Raw genomic sequence first — 15,037 nt, 5'->3', positions numbered from 1 at the left:
TAAAATGTGAGATAACAGCAAAATAACTCGTGTAAGCAAAAAACACAAATCAATTTCGATTTTCAATGCTAACAACCTGTACTCATTTCTCACTGGTCAGCTGATCGGGGATTGGCTGTTGATGCAGTGGTGGGGATAGTACTGCCGATGCGGCTTTATAAGGGGCCTCGCTCGGCTCTCGGAAGCACATTCTTCGTCGAAACGTCGTAGAATACGTATCGTAGTACAAGATGACTGGTCGCGGTAAGGGAGGAAAAGGATTGGGAAAAGGAGGAGCCAAACGGCATAGGAAGGTCTTGCGTGATAACATCCAGGGTATCACCAAGCCAGCTATACGTCGTTTGGCGAGACGTGGCGGTGTCAAGCGAATTTCTGGCTTGATATACGAAGAGACGAGAGGTGTCTTGAAAGTCTTCCTGGAAAATGTTATCCGCGATGCTGTAACTTATACCGAGCATGCCAAGAGGAAGACCGTAACCGCTATGGACGTGGTCTATGCCTTGAAACGGCAAGGAAGAACCTTGTATGGTTTTGGTGGTTAATGCGACCCGATACTCGTCAGAATCAAAACGGCCCTTTTCAGGGCCACCAATTTGTCATACGTCGGAATTGTCTTAGAAAGCATGTATATTATACTATCCAAATTTTATTTGAGAATAAGTAATTTCAAAACTAATAAAAATGTATATTAAAAGTAATTTCGAAAGTAATAAAATTAATAAACATATAAGTTATTTCAGACTTTTTCATTCATCATATAAATAATAATTAATATTAATATATGAATAAGAATTTTATAATTTAAATTCTATATAAATTAATCTATTAAATCGGAAAAAGATTTTGTATAAAATTGATAATTAAATAATATTAATAGATTTGCTTGCAAATATAGTGCGCAAAACGTATAAGAATTTATAAATATTTATTATTAATGTTATTTTTAATTCAGCATATTTACGTAAAACAGATGCGCAAAAACATTAATGCTTTTAAGTGTCACGTGTGCATTACGTAGCACTTTTTATAATACGTGCATATATCCTTTTTAGTTCTTTCAATTGTACTTTTAAATTGCATATTTCAATATATCATAGCAAATTTATTAACTTAATTGTGCACACATAAATATAAGAATATATATAACAATTTTAATATTAATATATTATATAATGTGTATACGAATAAAAATATAGCTAAGTAGCATTTCATCAGGTACTTTTAAATATTATGTAGTTTTACTATATTTTAATATAATTGTTATCATTACTCTCATACTTGACATTTAAAATTTCTCAACAGAAAACAATATCTTTCATTATATATTAATCTTATAAATATATTTATAAAAAAATCTCAGTCTCATAAATACGTCAAGGTTTTTCTATAATATAACATGATTCTTTTTCTTTAAGTAACATGCTATATTATATAATATTAACGGAAAAACTCATGTCAATTTTTACTAAAAGATCTATCAGGAATATAAATTAAAATGTCTAATAAAATATATTTTTATGGGAGAGGTAGAATGAGGTATGTATCGATTGCAATTTTTTGAAATTGTTCCTCGCGTATGAAATGATTTGGGCCCTGAAAAGGGCCATTTGAAATTGTAGCGAGCAGAATAATTATTTTTTTGCGGAAATTACTACGGCTTTCGCTGCTGCTTTTTTAGGTTTCGGTGTCTTGGTCTTCGCCGCGGGTGCCTTTACAGCTTTCTTAGCTTTCGACGGTGCCTTCGTCTCTGCGGCAGCCTTACCCTTCTTCTTTCCGACAGATTTAGCGGCGGCGGCGGCGGCGGCTTTCTTCTGAGCGGGCTGTTTCTTCGGACTCTCGATCACTTTCTTAGCAGCGGCCGCTTTCTTCGTGGCGGCTGGTTTTCGCGCTGTCGTAGTCTTTTCGATTTTGTCTTTCTTCGTCACCGGTTTGGAAGCGCGCTTCACTTTCGCTTTAGGCTTAGGCTTGGAAGTGTCCGTCGATAATTTGAAGGATCCGGAAGCGCCTTTCCCCTTGGTTTGCACGACGACGCCCGACGTGACGGCAGCCTTCAAGTATCTCCTGACAAACGGCGCGACCTTCTCACCGTCCACCTTGTAAGTCGCCACAATGTACTTCTTAATCGCTTGCAGAGACGAGCCCTTGTGATCCTTCAACTCTTTGATGGCCGTTCTCACCATCTCGGAGGTCGATGGCCGCGTCGCCTTCTTTTCCTGCGGTTTAGCCTTGCTCTTGTTAGTCTTCTTAGCCGGAGCGGAATTGCTCTCGGCGGTCTCGACAGCGGAGTTTCCAGTGTTAACTTTGTCCTCCATTTTTTCAACGAGTGAGTTTTGCGTACAAAACGATCGTCTCTCTCTCTCTCTCTCTCTCTTTCTCTCTGTGTTCAAGATTCTACAAAGTGCAGAATAGTCAGTTTGTTCTCGAGTCGCTAGCGACGCGCTCTAGTACCGGGAGCGCGGACCATGGAGAGAGTCCTACCCAATATATCGGCCCGTTAGTTTCGCTGAAAATGACGGAGTGGTAAATGCACTTTGACTTTGCGACGTTATTTCTCCGACACCGAGGCCCTGCGAAAATCGCGAACCGGATCGATCGATAGCCAAGTGTATGCGGTTTCGTCCTCGATCGTCTCCGGCGTCCCTCGCGTCGTCGCTTTTTATCCACGATGAAATTTTGTCGTTTGCGTCTCTCGGTGCCGATAGCAAAGGTCACGGAAAAACATGAAAACCGAGCTTTTCCCTCGACATTTCCCATGTCATCTCTCCGAGAAGATATTCCGGCGGGACGACCCCGTGCTCCCGATCAATCGTTTCCGACTCGTATCGGCTTGTATTCTGAAAATAAGAAGCTTAATTCGCAGCCTCTCGGGATACGCGCGCTCGTAAGATGTACGAGGCAAATGGCCTTGTTGCTTCGTAGCTTAATGGTATATAATGCAAATCGATGGATTCTTCGATCGAATTTTAATCATCGTCCATTAGGAAATTTATCGCCAACGTTGCAAATAAATCGTCTGGATAATTAATTCTGAAATGTTTTTTTTTGACGAGACGAGGAGCGAATACTGCGCAGATTTTCGTACAGCTATACCTATCCTACGTATTTGGGAAGAATATAATAAATCGATCCGATAATGTATTTTTTGTTAATTTGACTCTTTTAAATTAATAATAATTATTATTAATGCAGCAGAAGTGAAAATTTGATTTGTGCGCTTTTAAAGCAACTTTGATCATTTTTTTAAAATCATGTAGGTCAATATAAGGTGAATGTGCAAAGTTATTTTATTTATTTCGTGTCGGTTAGTTGCAAGAGATAAAGGTATAAAAGTTAATAGAAATTATAATAGAATTTTTATTACTATTAAATAATTTTCACACGATACATTTCGTCACAATTTTTGCTAAACCAATAGCGTTACTGTCGCGTATATATTTGACACATGTTATATCGACAGGACGATATAGTAATTTGTTACATAATTGCATGTATTTGTGACATACTGAACAAGTAAACTAATAAATGCAAATGTTGGAATTGTAATACATATATGTATTAATGATATTCTTAAAAAAACCTTTTATATCTACATTTATTAAAGTCGCTTATACCGTAGCCGACTCGTACATTCGTTTATTAAAGTCACACTTATTTCGTTACATTTCTCTGCATTTATATATATATTTATATATATGTTTTGTAATTTATTAAACTTTCAACTACATTTTTCTAGAATATTTGTGCTACGTATTGATTTCTAATTCATGACAATATCGATTTGAACTGTACCAAACTCTAATATAAAGGCAACATGTTTTTTTGATATCTATAGTAGATAAAAAATATACTTTAAAAATATATTTATATCATCAGTATTGATTCTACAAATTTCTCACAAAAAACAAAGCCCCTAAATATTACATGTTAATAAATCTAATATATTATATTTATTTTTTATATACTAATATAAAAAAACGCAGTAGGTTACGAAATATATTCATAAGCAACAGTCATAATTAGTAGCAAGTATAATTGTTTTTTAAATTGTAATTTATCATATGTATTATTCATATTAATTTATTAATTTTTAATGTTTTCTGAAACGTGATATGGACATACATATATATATATATATATATATATATATATATATATATAAAACTTATAATTCAAAAAATATATTTTATTTATACTTTTCTTAATTAAGTAGATAAGAAACACTTATGTAAACTGTTTATTTATATATTTATATCATACATATATTAAGAATATTTGATAATATCAGCAATCAATAGCAATGTGATATGTATGTTTATTTTTATAATTGTAACGAATAAATTATTAATGATTTAACAATTGTAATTAATAATTGTAAAAATGTAAAACATACATATCACATTGCTGATATCCATGTTTTACGTCTTAGAAAAAATGAAAAATTAATATGAATAATATATAATAAATTGTAATTTAAAAAAAAATCACCCTTGCTGTTATTATGAATATTGCTTGCGAATACATTTCGCAATTGTCGACAATTGCATATTACTTGTACCTTCATAAATGTTACCGATTTTAGAGTCCCTAAAATACTTTTCTTGAGGAAAATCAGTTGTAAAACCGACACCTCCCATAATATCTATGCATTTTGCAGTGATACGGCATGCAGTTTCGGATGCGACGAGCTTCGCCATGGCCGCTTCTTTTATGACATCTTCTTTAGCCTCTACCAATCTTGCCGCATTGTAAACGAGTAATCTAGCGCATTCCAGTTCCGTTATCGCTTGGGCTATTTGATGTTGCAGAGCTTGGAAGGAGAAAATTTCCTTTCCAAATTGCTTTCTTTCCAACGTGTATGGTACTGTCGCGTCTAGGCAGCCCTGTGCTAGACCGATCATCTGTGCCCCGATACCGATTCTACCCTCGTTCAGAAATCCAGCCGCGTACTTATATCCATGTCCAAACTCTCCCAATAAATTGTCCTCGGGTATTCTGACGTTGTCGAAATGGACCATGGAAGTATACGACGCTTTCATGCCTACTTTACTCTCCGGTTTAGCTACCGTGAGACCAGGTGTATCGCGATCCACGAGAAAAGTCGTGATGCCACGATAGCCGGCGAAGGGATTAGCATTAGCGAAAAGCACAAAAACTTGCGCTACGTCGGTATTCGAGATCCACATTTTTGTACCATCGATCACGTACTCGGCACCAACTTTTTTCGCTTCGGTTTTTAAAGAAAAGGCGTCCGATCCTGAGCCAGGTTCCGACAGACAGAAACTACCTACAGAATCCTGAGCTAATTTGGGTAAATACTTTTGTTTTTGCTCCTCGGATCCCAGTTTAAGTATCAATGAATTTATCAAAGTATTCTGAATGTCAACAGCAATGGACACCGACGGGTCGACCTTGGCGATTTCTTCGATAGTCAGTATTGTATTCATAAAGTTGCTTCCCGTTCCACCGTACTTGGTTGGAATTTCGATACCCATCAGACCATTTTCAAAGAGTTTCCGGAAGACACCGCCGTCTATCCTTTCTTCCTTTTCCATCTTTCGCACGAGCGGGGCGATCTCTTCTTTAGCCAGTCTAGCAACCATTTCCTTCGTCATAAGTTCATCGTCTGTAAAGTGTGTTAAAGGACCGGTGCAATGACGAAAGCGCGATGCGTGTAAATGAAACTTGCGTGTCGCGCATGCGCCTTGTACGCAACGTGAGACAGATCGGAATATAGACGGATACATGATAATCGTAAGAATATAATCAGCGAAACCTGCACTCTCTGATGTTAATTTATAGACTGACAACGTCGATGTTGGACGTGTCAGTTGGAATAATTTCACGCAGTCTGATTCGTTAGAACACCTAATGCTGCGATCTAACGAATCCCATCGAACGACACACGAATGTGAAACGTTACGTGGCGTGGCATTCGATTAAAAGTCGGCACGCGGACCATGAAGAGGTAGCCTTTAACTTTTAAATATCTTGGAAAGGAAATATTACAATATAATGCAACAGGAAACAAAAGAGGTGTAAGGCCCAGTTCCACAACTTACTTTAACCGAAGTTTAACTCGTTAAAGGAGGATTTACATTACGTTGAATGTCCGATGTATGACGTCCGATTGGATACAATGGATTTGGGACGCAATGTAAATCCTCCTTTAACGAGTTAAACTTCGGTTAGAATAGTTGTGGAACTAGGCCTTAGAGATAATTTAAAAAAAATTAAATAAATCTGTAAAATCATTGAAATAATCATTGACAAATGTTGAAGCACTTGTTAAATTTCATGTATTTGAAGGAAACCTTATGACACTTATCCAATTTGCGTTTTTTATGTTGCAATGATCGTACATTTATTTAATAAAAATTACGATTAAAAATAGATTGCAGAGAATCTTCGTGAATATTAGACTTATTCGCTTTCTTCTTTTTACTAAGACGAATATTTGCAATAGAATAATTTCTTAAACTAATGAAATAATTCTGAAAACACATCGAAATATATTCTTTAAATTTAAAAGAAGCACTGTTTCAAAATATATTTTTTCGTTATTGTTTAAACCAAGTCAAACTTGTCAAGTTGGCATTCTTCATGTTTTATTAAAGATAAGAATGATTTGAAAATTTTAGATTCGAGAAAATAACTAAATGCTATTGTATTCATCACTTGTCGCTGTAGTAATATGAAGAATGTGATTAAAAATGCAAACAATTATGACTCATTTGAATGCCTAATGAGTCATTATAATTCATTTAAATGCCTGCACGAGTCAATATACGGATGTGTTTAATTTCAAGTCAAGCAAATTCAGCTGAACGCACACGATACGTTAGCTACGATATACGACAAACGTATCATAAAACTCACGAGTGGCATTAGATACTTAAAATAACAGCACTCGCTAAGAGAGATGTGCGTTGGCCAACGTTGACTGACGAAATGAACGAGTAAACTGGAGTACACGCATCGTGACATCAACCGCCACCTGGACTCGCAATCTACTCATGCGTAGTTTATGCATCCCCACCACCGTTCCGCCAGCCAATCAGCTGTCTGCAGACGGAGCGGCTACCCTATATAAGCGAAGCGCGTCTCGTGTCTTTTCACATCGCTATAGCTCGCTGTTGTGTACGCGTCTGTTCGACATGGCAAGAACTAAGCAAACTGCTCGTAAATCCACCGGTGGCAAGGCCCCGCGTAAACAGTTGGCGACGAAAGCGGCGCGTAAGAGTGCGCCTGCAACTGGTGGCGTGAAGAAGCCGCATCGTTATCGTCCTGGAACCGTCGCTCTTCGTGAGATCCGTCGTTACCAGAAGAGCACGGAGCTGCTGATCCGCAAGCTTCCGTTCCAGCGATTGGTTCGCGAGATCGCTCAAGACTTTAAAACCGATCTTCGCTTCCAGAGCTCGGCCGTTATGGCCTTGCAAGAAGCGAGCGAGGCTTATCTCGTCGGGTTATTCGAAGACACCAATCTCTGTGCTATTCACGCCAAGAGAGTTACCATCATGCCTAAAGACATCCAGTTAGCTCGTAGAATTCGTGGAGAGCGTGCTTGAATTCATTTTTTTCAAAAAAAAAAAATCGGCCCTTTTCAGGGCCAAAAATCTTCTTATGGAGGAACATTTTACGCTTGCATATCAATTTTTATATACATAACTTGATAGATAATATAAGTTTTAATAATTTATGTAAACTTTTATATATATTTATTTGCAAGAAGATATTTAAATTTTCCTAATAAGTCGCGTTCATAGTCTGACTTATATAAGGATCAATTTGTAGTTTACATTTATATTTTCAGTACAAATTCTATTTATACTCTAGTCCATTATGCAAATTTATGGATATTGAATATAAATTTCTGTTTCTAAGAAATAATTCGTATAAGTAACCGGATGTCGCCAAGTGATAAGACGTAGTACATGATAAAAAAAATGATAAAGAACGACGTCAATTCCATTTTTACAAATTATGAATATACGAGTATAATTTTAGCGCGCTTTTGTAGTATGCGCAGAAATAATATTTTAATATGTTGTATTATATTTTGTACATTTTGTCAGTTAAAAAACGAAATCATTACAAATCAAGCCAATCATTTTCCTGCTTCCTGCAGAATATAATATATGCAACGAAAGACGATTAGGCTTGTCAGGTTGTATAAAAAACTTACTGAAATTTCATTTTCCATCTATGATAATTGATGTCATCATGCAAGGTGATACGATAAATATTATCGGTTAATCTTAAAGTCAACATGCATTGGTATTAAATTTATTTATAAATGTATCAATTTCTTCCGAGTCATTGTACGTCATTCAAGAAACAAATCTATTTGTACTCGCTTAAAGAGAGATATTTATAGCGTGTTTTTGAAAAATGTCATCCCCCTTATACATAAATATAAATGAAAGTAAATCTTATTATTAATTATTTAATATATTGTTGCAAAAAAATACAATGAAAATCTGCGTTAGAGAATTCATTGCGAGATTAAATAACGTGGTAATATATATTAAATATCGTCGTGCCCTTCGTATCGCCTTTAGTCGTGCTATATAATAAAAATATATTTTTGACAATTGGCAAAAGACTCGTTATGCTAATGAAAAAAACTCGTATATAAACGCGATCGTCAGCAGTATTCGCCAATGTATTTAAAACTCTCTCTCTCTCTCTCTCTTTTCCTCCTCCTCCCTCTCTCTTCCGCGCGATTTCTTAACGTACGGAAGCTCGGGAAACGCGCACCTCGTGGAGGAGAGTCACATATCACATCCACGAGGCGATGTCAGACGAGCAATTTCTCTTCTCCGAGCGGACCGTCTGTTTGGGTGGGGAAAATCGATAGGAAAAGGCGAGTTCAAAGCGCGAGGGAGTGCACATGACGACGGGTCATTAACGCTCTCCCGACCCGACGTGCCGACAGCTACGTCGACGGTAACAAGACGACGACAACAAGAGGAGAATGTCGCAGCGGCGGGAGTGTCGCGAGGGTCTCGTCGCGCTTCGATGAGAAAGGTATTCGCGGGCCGAGTCGGGACGGTCGAGTGTTCGCGTCGCATGCGGTGCGGTAACAGCTGTGGCGCGCGTTGTCGCGCGAGAAGATGCTGAGGGTGCCCGTCGTCGGCTCGACGTCGTGACGGCTCTCTCGGGACGAGGCGATCGGGCGAGCGGGGGAGGAACGCGCTCCGGGAGCCGCGTCCGCGTTTCGAAAAATGACCGCCCGTCGTAGGCTGACGCGCGTCCTGTGCGTGTGGCTGCTCTGTCTGTCGCTGCAGCCGGACTACGCGCACTCCACGCACATCACCGGTACATTCAACACGAGGGAGTTCTTCCGTTTCCTCGTCAAGTTCGGCTTCCAGAAGACCGACCGTCATCGACAGAAGGACTCGTACGGTTATATATTCGGCAATGTGACCGCGACAACGGACTTCGATGTGCCTATCACTCTGGCGATACTCGATCGTGGTCATTTCCTCGAGTATTACGGCAATCGCACGCTGATGGACAAGAGCACCGCGTGCGCCTACATGTTCAACACGTTGAAAAAGAGTTCCTACGATCCGCACTGCAACGAGGAAGGTCAAGATTTCCTGAGGTATGTAACGCGAGATATCCTCTATAATTGGTCACTTGCGTTATTTCTTTTTATTTACACATGTATATTTAATACAATAATTTTGCCTTCTTGAAGGCGAGTCCCGTGTCCTCGAGATAAATTGTGTCCGGACGAAGACTCTGTATGGAATATTGTAAAAGGACATCAATTCACGTACGTTATACAAGATTTTTGGCAGCCACGATTCTGGTATATGAGCCTGGTTGCATGCTATAGAAACAGAACAACTTGTCAGTGGGAATATTACAGCAAACACGATGAGTTGAAATATGATATCTGGCTAGTAAATGGCAATCCAAACATTAGTGGCCTAAATAGTTTGACTTATCAGTTCTCCTACGACAGACAGGACACCATGGAGCTATACTTATTGTTCTTTCTGTGTTACATCATATTAGTGCCACTGCAGTTGTACGCAGTAAGATTGCAAAAGCATCCTGTAACAAGATTGTTCACTGCTAGTTTATTATTAGAATTTGTGGCAATATGTTTAATCTTGATACACGTATTGAAATTTGCACTAGACGGAGTGGGTTATGAGCAATTAGAAGTTGCAGGTGATATTTTTGATATCCTATCACGGGTAAGGAAAATATCTCGTAAATCATCTTCTCATAAAATATATGCTATCAAATTTAAATAATTATAAATTTATATGTACGTATAAAATTAAACGGTCCAATATATATTTTATGCAATGTTATATCCTTTAATCTAATTAATTCTTCAAAAGATTGTTAAAAGATTTTAATAGTAATTTATAAAATTCTTAATAATATAATTAATTTCAAAATAATAATTTATGTGACAAATTTGTGTAAATATTTAAAAAGTTTAAAAATTAGATAGTAATTTGAAAAATAGTAATATGTGTGCATCCTAAATACTAAATTATTTTTATATTTTTAGACATCTTTCATGTTATTATTGCTCTTGCTTGCTAAAGGATGGGCAGTAACGAGAATGGAATTAACATGGAAACCACTGGTGTTTGCGATATGGTTTTGTTATGGAGTAGTTCACATCTTGTTATATGTATGGAATATGGTAACTATATGTCGCATATTCCTAATTAGTTTTGTGTATGTTGTGCATTTGCCATAAATATATAAATTTATTTTGTTAACGTACAAATTTTGGTTTTCAGACAGAAGTTGACATTATTGAAGACATAGATGAATATCAAACTTGGCCAGGATGGTTCATATTATTATTCCGAAGTGCCATAATGGTATGGTTTCTGTATGAACTTAGAAACACCATGACATATGAGCATAATACTCAAAAATTGAATTTTCTCCTTCATTTTGGTGCATCATCGTTAGTTTGGTTTATATATCTACCCATTATAGCACTTATAGCGCTTCAAGTGAGCGCACTGTGGAGGTTTAAATTGTTATTAGGTAAATAAAATTATTAAATTTATAAAATGTCAATTTATTTTTTAATCATATTTTTTACGCATTTTTATTTATAGGTATAACATATTCAGCAGACTGTTTTGCTTATTGTGTAATGGCTCATTTATTATGGCCCACCAGAAGTGAACAATACTTTCTACTTGCGCAAGGTACGGATAACGGTGATGAACTCGATGAATTTAACGAAGCGCCGCATGTATTAAATAATTATGTAGAGCCGCCAGAACTCAGTAAAATAATCACTTAATATTCGTCCATTGGAGATATATTAAACAATGATAAACGAAGTTTCTAATTACAAATGATGTGATGTACATTTGCCAAATGGTCACTCTAATAGAATGGATATTCTAATATGTACTATTGAACTGAGATATTGTTGTACACATCTTATAATTAGAGATATGTTGATCATCAAATTCGGCTATGTGATATCAAGTTAATAAATGATGCAACTGGTGAGTAACTGATGAGTATGATATGAGTATGTGCTAAATACAATTTTCAATTTTATATATGCAAAACTAAATAAAAGTATGAATTTTATTCTTAGCAATTTTGTACATATGTATAAAAAAAAAAAGATTAAATATATTAAATACTCATTTGAAGAATAATATATGTATCTTGATAGTAGATGTGTATTCTTATGTTATTGAGATTTACAACAGATAATTAATTTACATATAATTACGCTAGAATATAAAAATTATATATAATAATAATATAATCTCTAAAATTTATTGTGCAAGTATTTTCTCCAAATAGTAATTTTACTTACTCATATCATATTCAAAATTTTAAACTTATAAATAAATATCATTCAAATATATCATTTCCCAGCCATTCAATATACGTTTTGGTTATAAGAAGAATCCTACAATACATTTATTAATATTGTACATCATAAAAGATCATTGCAAATAATATTGTATATTATAAAAAATCATTGCAAATTGAATTTTATAGTAAGGTATATACATTTTTATATTATTATTTAATTTTTCATTACTTGTCACTATCTTGTAGTTATTCCATGTCTCCATATGAACAATATTACAATGTGCGTTTGAACAAAAATGTGGTGGTAAATAAAACTTATGTAATTTTCTTAATATTTTGATTTTAGTTAAATAATTTAAAAGTTACATATGTAGTAACTATATATTTATGTATAAAAAATTATAGTGATTTATATATTATAACAGAGTGCGATCTGTACAAGATGTTCTATAATTATCATATGTTCTTTTAAGTGTAGATTTTTTGGCCAATTTATAGCATCAATAGCCTTTAAATAATTTATAATTGAAAATAGATAATAAAATTATTTTCTTTAGAATTATAATAGGAATTTGAAATTTAGATAAAAATAACAATTAGATTAGAAAATTAACAATTAGATAAGATAAATAATAATCTTTTCTATCTATATATTTCAATTGGAAAAAGAGATCGTTTCCAGATTGACCAAAGAAACTATAGTTAAAAGTCAATATTATTGGGATATTTGTATAACAAAATTTTTATATCTATTATTATTTTATTTAATTTTAAAAAGAAAATTGTTTAATTTTTATCTTTTTTTCAAAGTTTTATTATTAATGCAGTTATTAGTTGCATAGTTTTTAATAGAATCATATATCAGAACAAAAAAAAATTATATATATAAATTATTTCTGCAATTTTAATTAAACAATTTAATGTTGTGTTATTCAAAGAGAATGTAAATTATACAATGATTGAGAAAATCTGATATACAATTTTACAATAGTTGCGAATATTTTTCAATCGTACTATTATTGCTCAAGCTTATAACTTAGATTTAGATGATATAATTATATGTATAATTTTTTTATTTTTTTGGGAATATTTTAATGTTTAGCACATATAAATATATATATATATATATGCATATATATATATATATATATATATTTGTATGAGATTATAAGATATGTAAAATCTTTATGTGATATATTTATATCGATATCAACACTAAATGAAGACAATTTTAGTATAAACTATATTTTTGACTTCAGTTGTTTTCTTTAATGTATGTATGTATGTATGTGTGTGTGTATGTTATAAGATATTACTGACAGTTAAAGTTAAAATTTTAAGTACATTTTTGAAAAACTCAGATAAGATATAAATTGTAGATATGAATATATGCAATATGTATATACAGAGTAAAAGGAAAAGTGTCGATATCCCTAAATTTTTTTTTTTTTTTAAGTTAGCACATTATATAATGCCCTTTTTTTAAAAGCAAATAGTATGTTTAATCATTAATTATAATCTTATTTTAATAACAAGTGAGTGATTGTGGATTTAAGTAATTGTGTATTATATAATTTCTAATATTTTACCAAGAATGCTAAGAGAGAATTTATTTAGTAATACTTTGTAAGTGGAAGACTATTTTTTTGTTTTTAATTTAAGAAGTTTAAACTACAGCTTTTTTTTTTTCAAGAAAAAAAGATTTTGTGAAGCTTTTGTATATATACATGATGCTGAGTTATAATTTTTATTGGGAGGTTTCTGCTTGTTTGAAATTTTATCCAAGTTTTTAATACCCTGTGCCCCTCAAGATTTCATGTGAAAATTATCATTAATATCTTTCCTTAACATGTATTTTATTTACAAAATACATTTATAATAATCTTAATCTTGATGTAAGACTATCAATAACCTCATTAGATCCTGGTCCTATACCTACAACTGTTACTGTACCAGGTTTCAACTGAGTTCTACCAGCATCTTTTATTATAGCAGTAATTAAACCAACACGTTGAGCTTTATCTGCCAAAATCAGTAACTCTTCTTCGTTTGGTATTTTGACAACAATTTTTGGCTGTCCAATTCGTAACCAAGAATGAAACATTTGTTGTTTTTTTTCATTATTTAATGTTTGCCGGCAACATTCTAATGCAGCATGAGCACACTGAGCACCAATTTTACCCTTTCCCATGGATATATCTGATCGAACCACTATTACCATTTTACAATACTGTCCATCCCAAGCAGGAGCAAATAGAGATCTGATATATCTATTTATCAACCACATCTTTAAATTCAAATATCTATTATTAATGTTTTAATTCTTGCTGCTTTGTATGTTCAGTCATACATTCCTTAAACTTTTTTACTTCATTTTGACATTTCCTCCAATCTCGATGCTCAGCTATACATTCCTGAAAAGAATTTATAAATAGAAACATTTCTAATGTATAACTAGAAAATTTACTTTACAGTAATCAGTTTATTTTAATTTCGTTATTTTAGATAAAATTTTTCTAGAAAGAAAAAGTTATCTAGATTTTAATTAAGATTAATCAATATTGATATAATTATTATAAGTGAACACACACTTGAACTTGATAATGCAATTCTATGCAACCGGTCTTCTTTAACATCTGTTCGACAGGATCTTCAATTTCTTTTTCGACACTAGTATTTGATGATATAGTCATATTATGATATTGATGCTTAGATGAAAAGAATCCGAATTATGCAACTAGAATATATAATCATCATATTAAATTATCAAATAAATATTGCTTACACCATTCTAGCAAGATACACATGCGTAAAGGTTAATTACTTGATAAATTATTTTTTATATCTTTCGATTAAAACGAAATGATAAATATATCGGAAGATTGAAGATCATGATCAATCCGAGTGTATTATTTGAATCTCATTTACGAAATGTCAATTTATCCAAATAAAAACACCGTTATAAAATTACGTATCTACATCAATAAATATAACCTACTCTCAAAAGAGGCATGTAAGCTCGATTACTCGAATATCTCGAAGGTTATTTTTATCACTTTTCCGTGATGCTGATTGGTTCTCTGGCAATGGCGGCGGCGATCAAATATTTCACAAGTTAGTTCATATAAGTTTAATATTTAAAGAATGTTTATCATTATATTATTTCCTTAATAACTTTTTTTCCTATAAATGTATATATAAATGT

General features: G+C 33.8%; 5 protein-coding genes and 1 pseudogene across 7 annotated transcripts; 3 read left to right on the top strand and 3 right to left on the bottom strand.

The window, feature by feature from the left end:
- Nucleotides 1-177: 177 nt before the first annotated feature.
- On the top strand, nucleotides 178-730 carry LOC145961404 (histone H4). The gene has a single exon (XM_083081556.1). The coding sequence runs from the start codon at nucleotides 231-233 to the stop codon at nucleotides 540-542; it is 312 nt and encodes a 103-aa protein (XP_082937682.1). The 5' UTR covers nucleotides 178-230; the 3' UTR covers nucleotides 543-730.
- A 178-nt stretch (nucleotides 731-908) lies between these two features.
- On the bottom strand, nucleotides 909-2,413 carry LOC145961401 (uncharacterized). Its single transcript, XM_083081553.1, has one exon. It carries the CDS (start codon nucleotides 2,310-2,312, stop codon nucleotides 1,632-1,634), a length of 681 nt encoding a protein of 226 aa, XP_082937679.1. The 5' UTR covers nucleotides 2,313-2,413; the 3' UTR covers nucleotides 909-1,631.
- Nucleotides 2,414-4,355: 1,942 nt separating this feature from the next.
- Nucleotides 4,356-6,956, bottom strand: LOC145962302 (short/branched chain specific acyl-CoA dehydrogenase, mitochondrial pseudogene; annotated as a pseudogene).
- A 145-nt stretch (nucleotides 6,957-7,101) lies between these two features.
- LOC145962304 (histone H3) lies at nucleotides 7,102-8,629 on the top strand. Its single transcript, XM_083083265.1, has one exon. It carries the CDS (start codon nucleotides 7,155-7,157, stop codon nucleotides 7,563-7,565), a length of 411 nt encoding a protein of 136 aa, XP_082939391.1. The 5' UTR covers nucleotides 7,102-7,154; the 3' UTR covers nucleotides 7,566-8,629.
- An 8-nt stretch (nucleotides 8,630-8,637) lies between these two features.
- On the top strand, nucleotides 8,638-13,372 carry LOC145962301 (transmembrane protein 145). The gene is made up of 5 exons (XM_083083261.1): nucleotides 8,638-9,607; nucleotides 9,704-10,211; nucleotides 10,538-10,675; nucleotides 10,776-11,031; nucleotides 11,106-13,372. Exons 1-5 carry the CDS (start codon nucleotides 9,225-9,227, stop codon nucleotides 11,294-11,296), a joined length of 1,476 nt encoding a protein of 491 aa, XP_082939387.1. The 5' UTR covers nucleotides 8,638-9,224; the 3' UTR covers nucleotides 11,297-13,372.
- Nucleotides 13,373-13,671: 299 nt separating this feature from the next.
- LOC145962305 (peptidyl-tRNA hydrolase 2, mitochondrial) lies at nucleotides 13,672-14,986 on the bottom strand. 3 transcript variants are annotated; one of them, XM_083083269.1, is made up of 3 exons: nucleotides 14,831-14,986; nucleotides 14,424-14,569; nucleotides 14,000-14,246 (listed from the first exon to the last, which is right to left on the bottom strand). In XM_083083269.1, exons 2-3 carry the CDS (start codon nucleotides 14,523-14,525, stop codon nucleotides 14,142-14,144), a joined length of 207 nt encoding a protein of 68 aa, XP_082939395.1. In that variant the 5' UTR covers nucleotides 14,526-14,569; nucleotides 14,831-14,986; the 3' UTR covers nucleotides 14,000-14,141. The 3 variants fall into 3 exon arrangements, with proteins under 3 accessions (XP_082939392.1, XP_082939395.1, XP_082939394.1); XM_083083268.1 differs by lacking the exon at nucleotides 14,831-14,986 and adding an exon at nucleotides 14,657-14,824; XM_083083266.1 differs by lacking the exon at nucleotides 14,831-14,986 and having other exon boundaries at nucleotides 13,672-14,246; nucleotides 14,422-14,561.
- Nucleotides 14,987-15,037: the final 51 nt, after the last annotated feature.

This window comes from Camponotus vicinus, unplaced genomic scaffold (genome assembly GCF_025532165.1).
Source record: "Camponotus vicinus isolate PSW18456_S1 unplaced genomic scaffold, iyCamVici1.0 SCAF_11, whole genome shotgun sequence".
NCBI lineage: Eukaryota > Metazoa > Arthropoda > Insecta > Hymenoptera > Formicidae > Camponotus > Camponotus vicinus.
The sequence above is the reverse complement of the archived record's forward strand: the minus strand, read 5'-3'. Positions and strand labels throughout refer to the sequence as shown.

Coding starts and splice junctions, on each gene's coding strand:
- LOC145961404 (XM_083081556.1), top strand. CDS start 231: ATGACTGGTCGCGGTAAGGGAGGAAAAGGATTGGGAAAAGGAGGAGCC.
- LOC145961401 (XM_083081553.1), bottom strand. CDS start 2,312: ATGGAGGACAAAGTTAACACTGGAAACTCCGCTGTCGAGACCGCCGAG.
- LOC145962304 (XM_083083265.1), top strand. CDS start 7,155: ATGGCAAGAACTAAGCAAACTGCTCGTAAATCCACCGGTGGCAAGGCC.
- LOC145962301 (XM_083083261.1), top strand. CDS start 9,225: ATGACCGCCCGTCGTAGGCTGACGCGCGTCCTGTGCGTGTGGCTGCTC. Junction 9,608..9,703: donor GAAGGTCAAGATTTCCTGAG/GTATGTAACGCG, acceptor GCCTTCTTGAAG/GCGAGTCCCGTGTCCTCGAG. Junction 10,676..10,775: donor TGTTATATGTATGGAATATG/GTAACTATATGT, acceptor TTTGGTTTTCAG/ACAGAAGTTGACATTATTGA.
- LOC145962305 (XM_083083266.1), bottom strand. CDS start 14,119: ATGTGGTTGATAAATAGATATATCAGATCTCTATTTGCTCCTGCTTGG.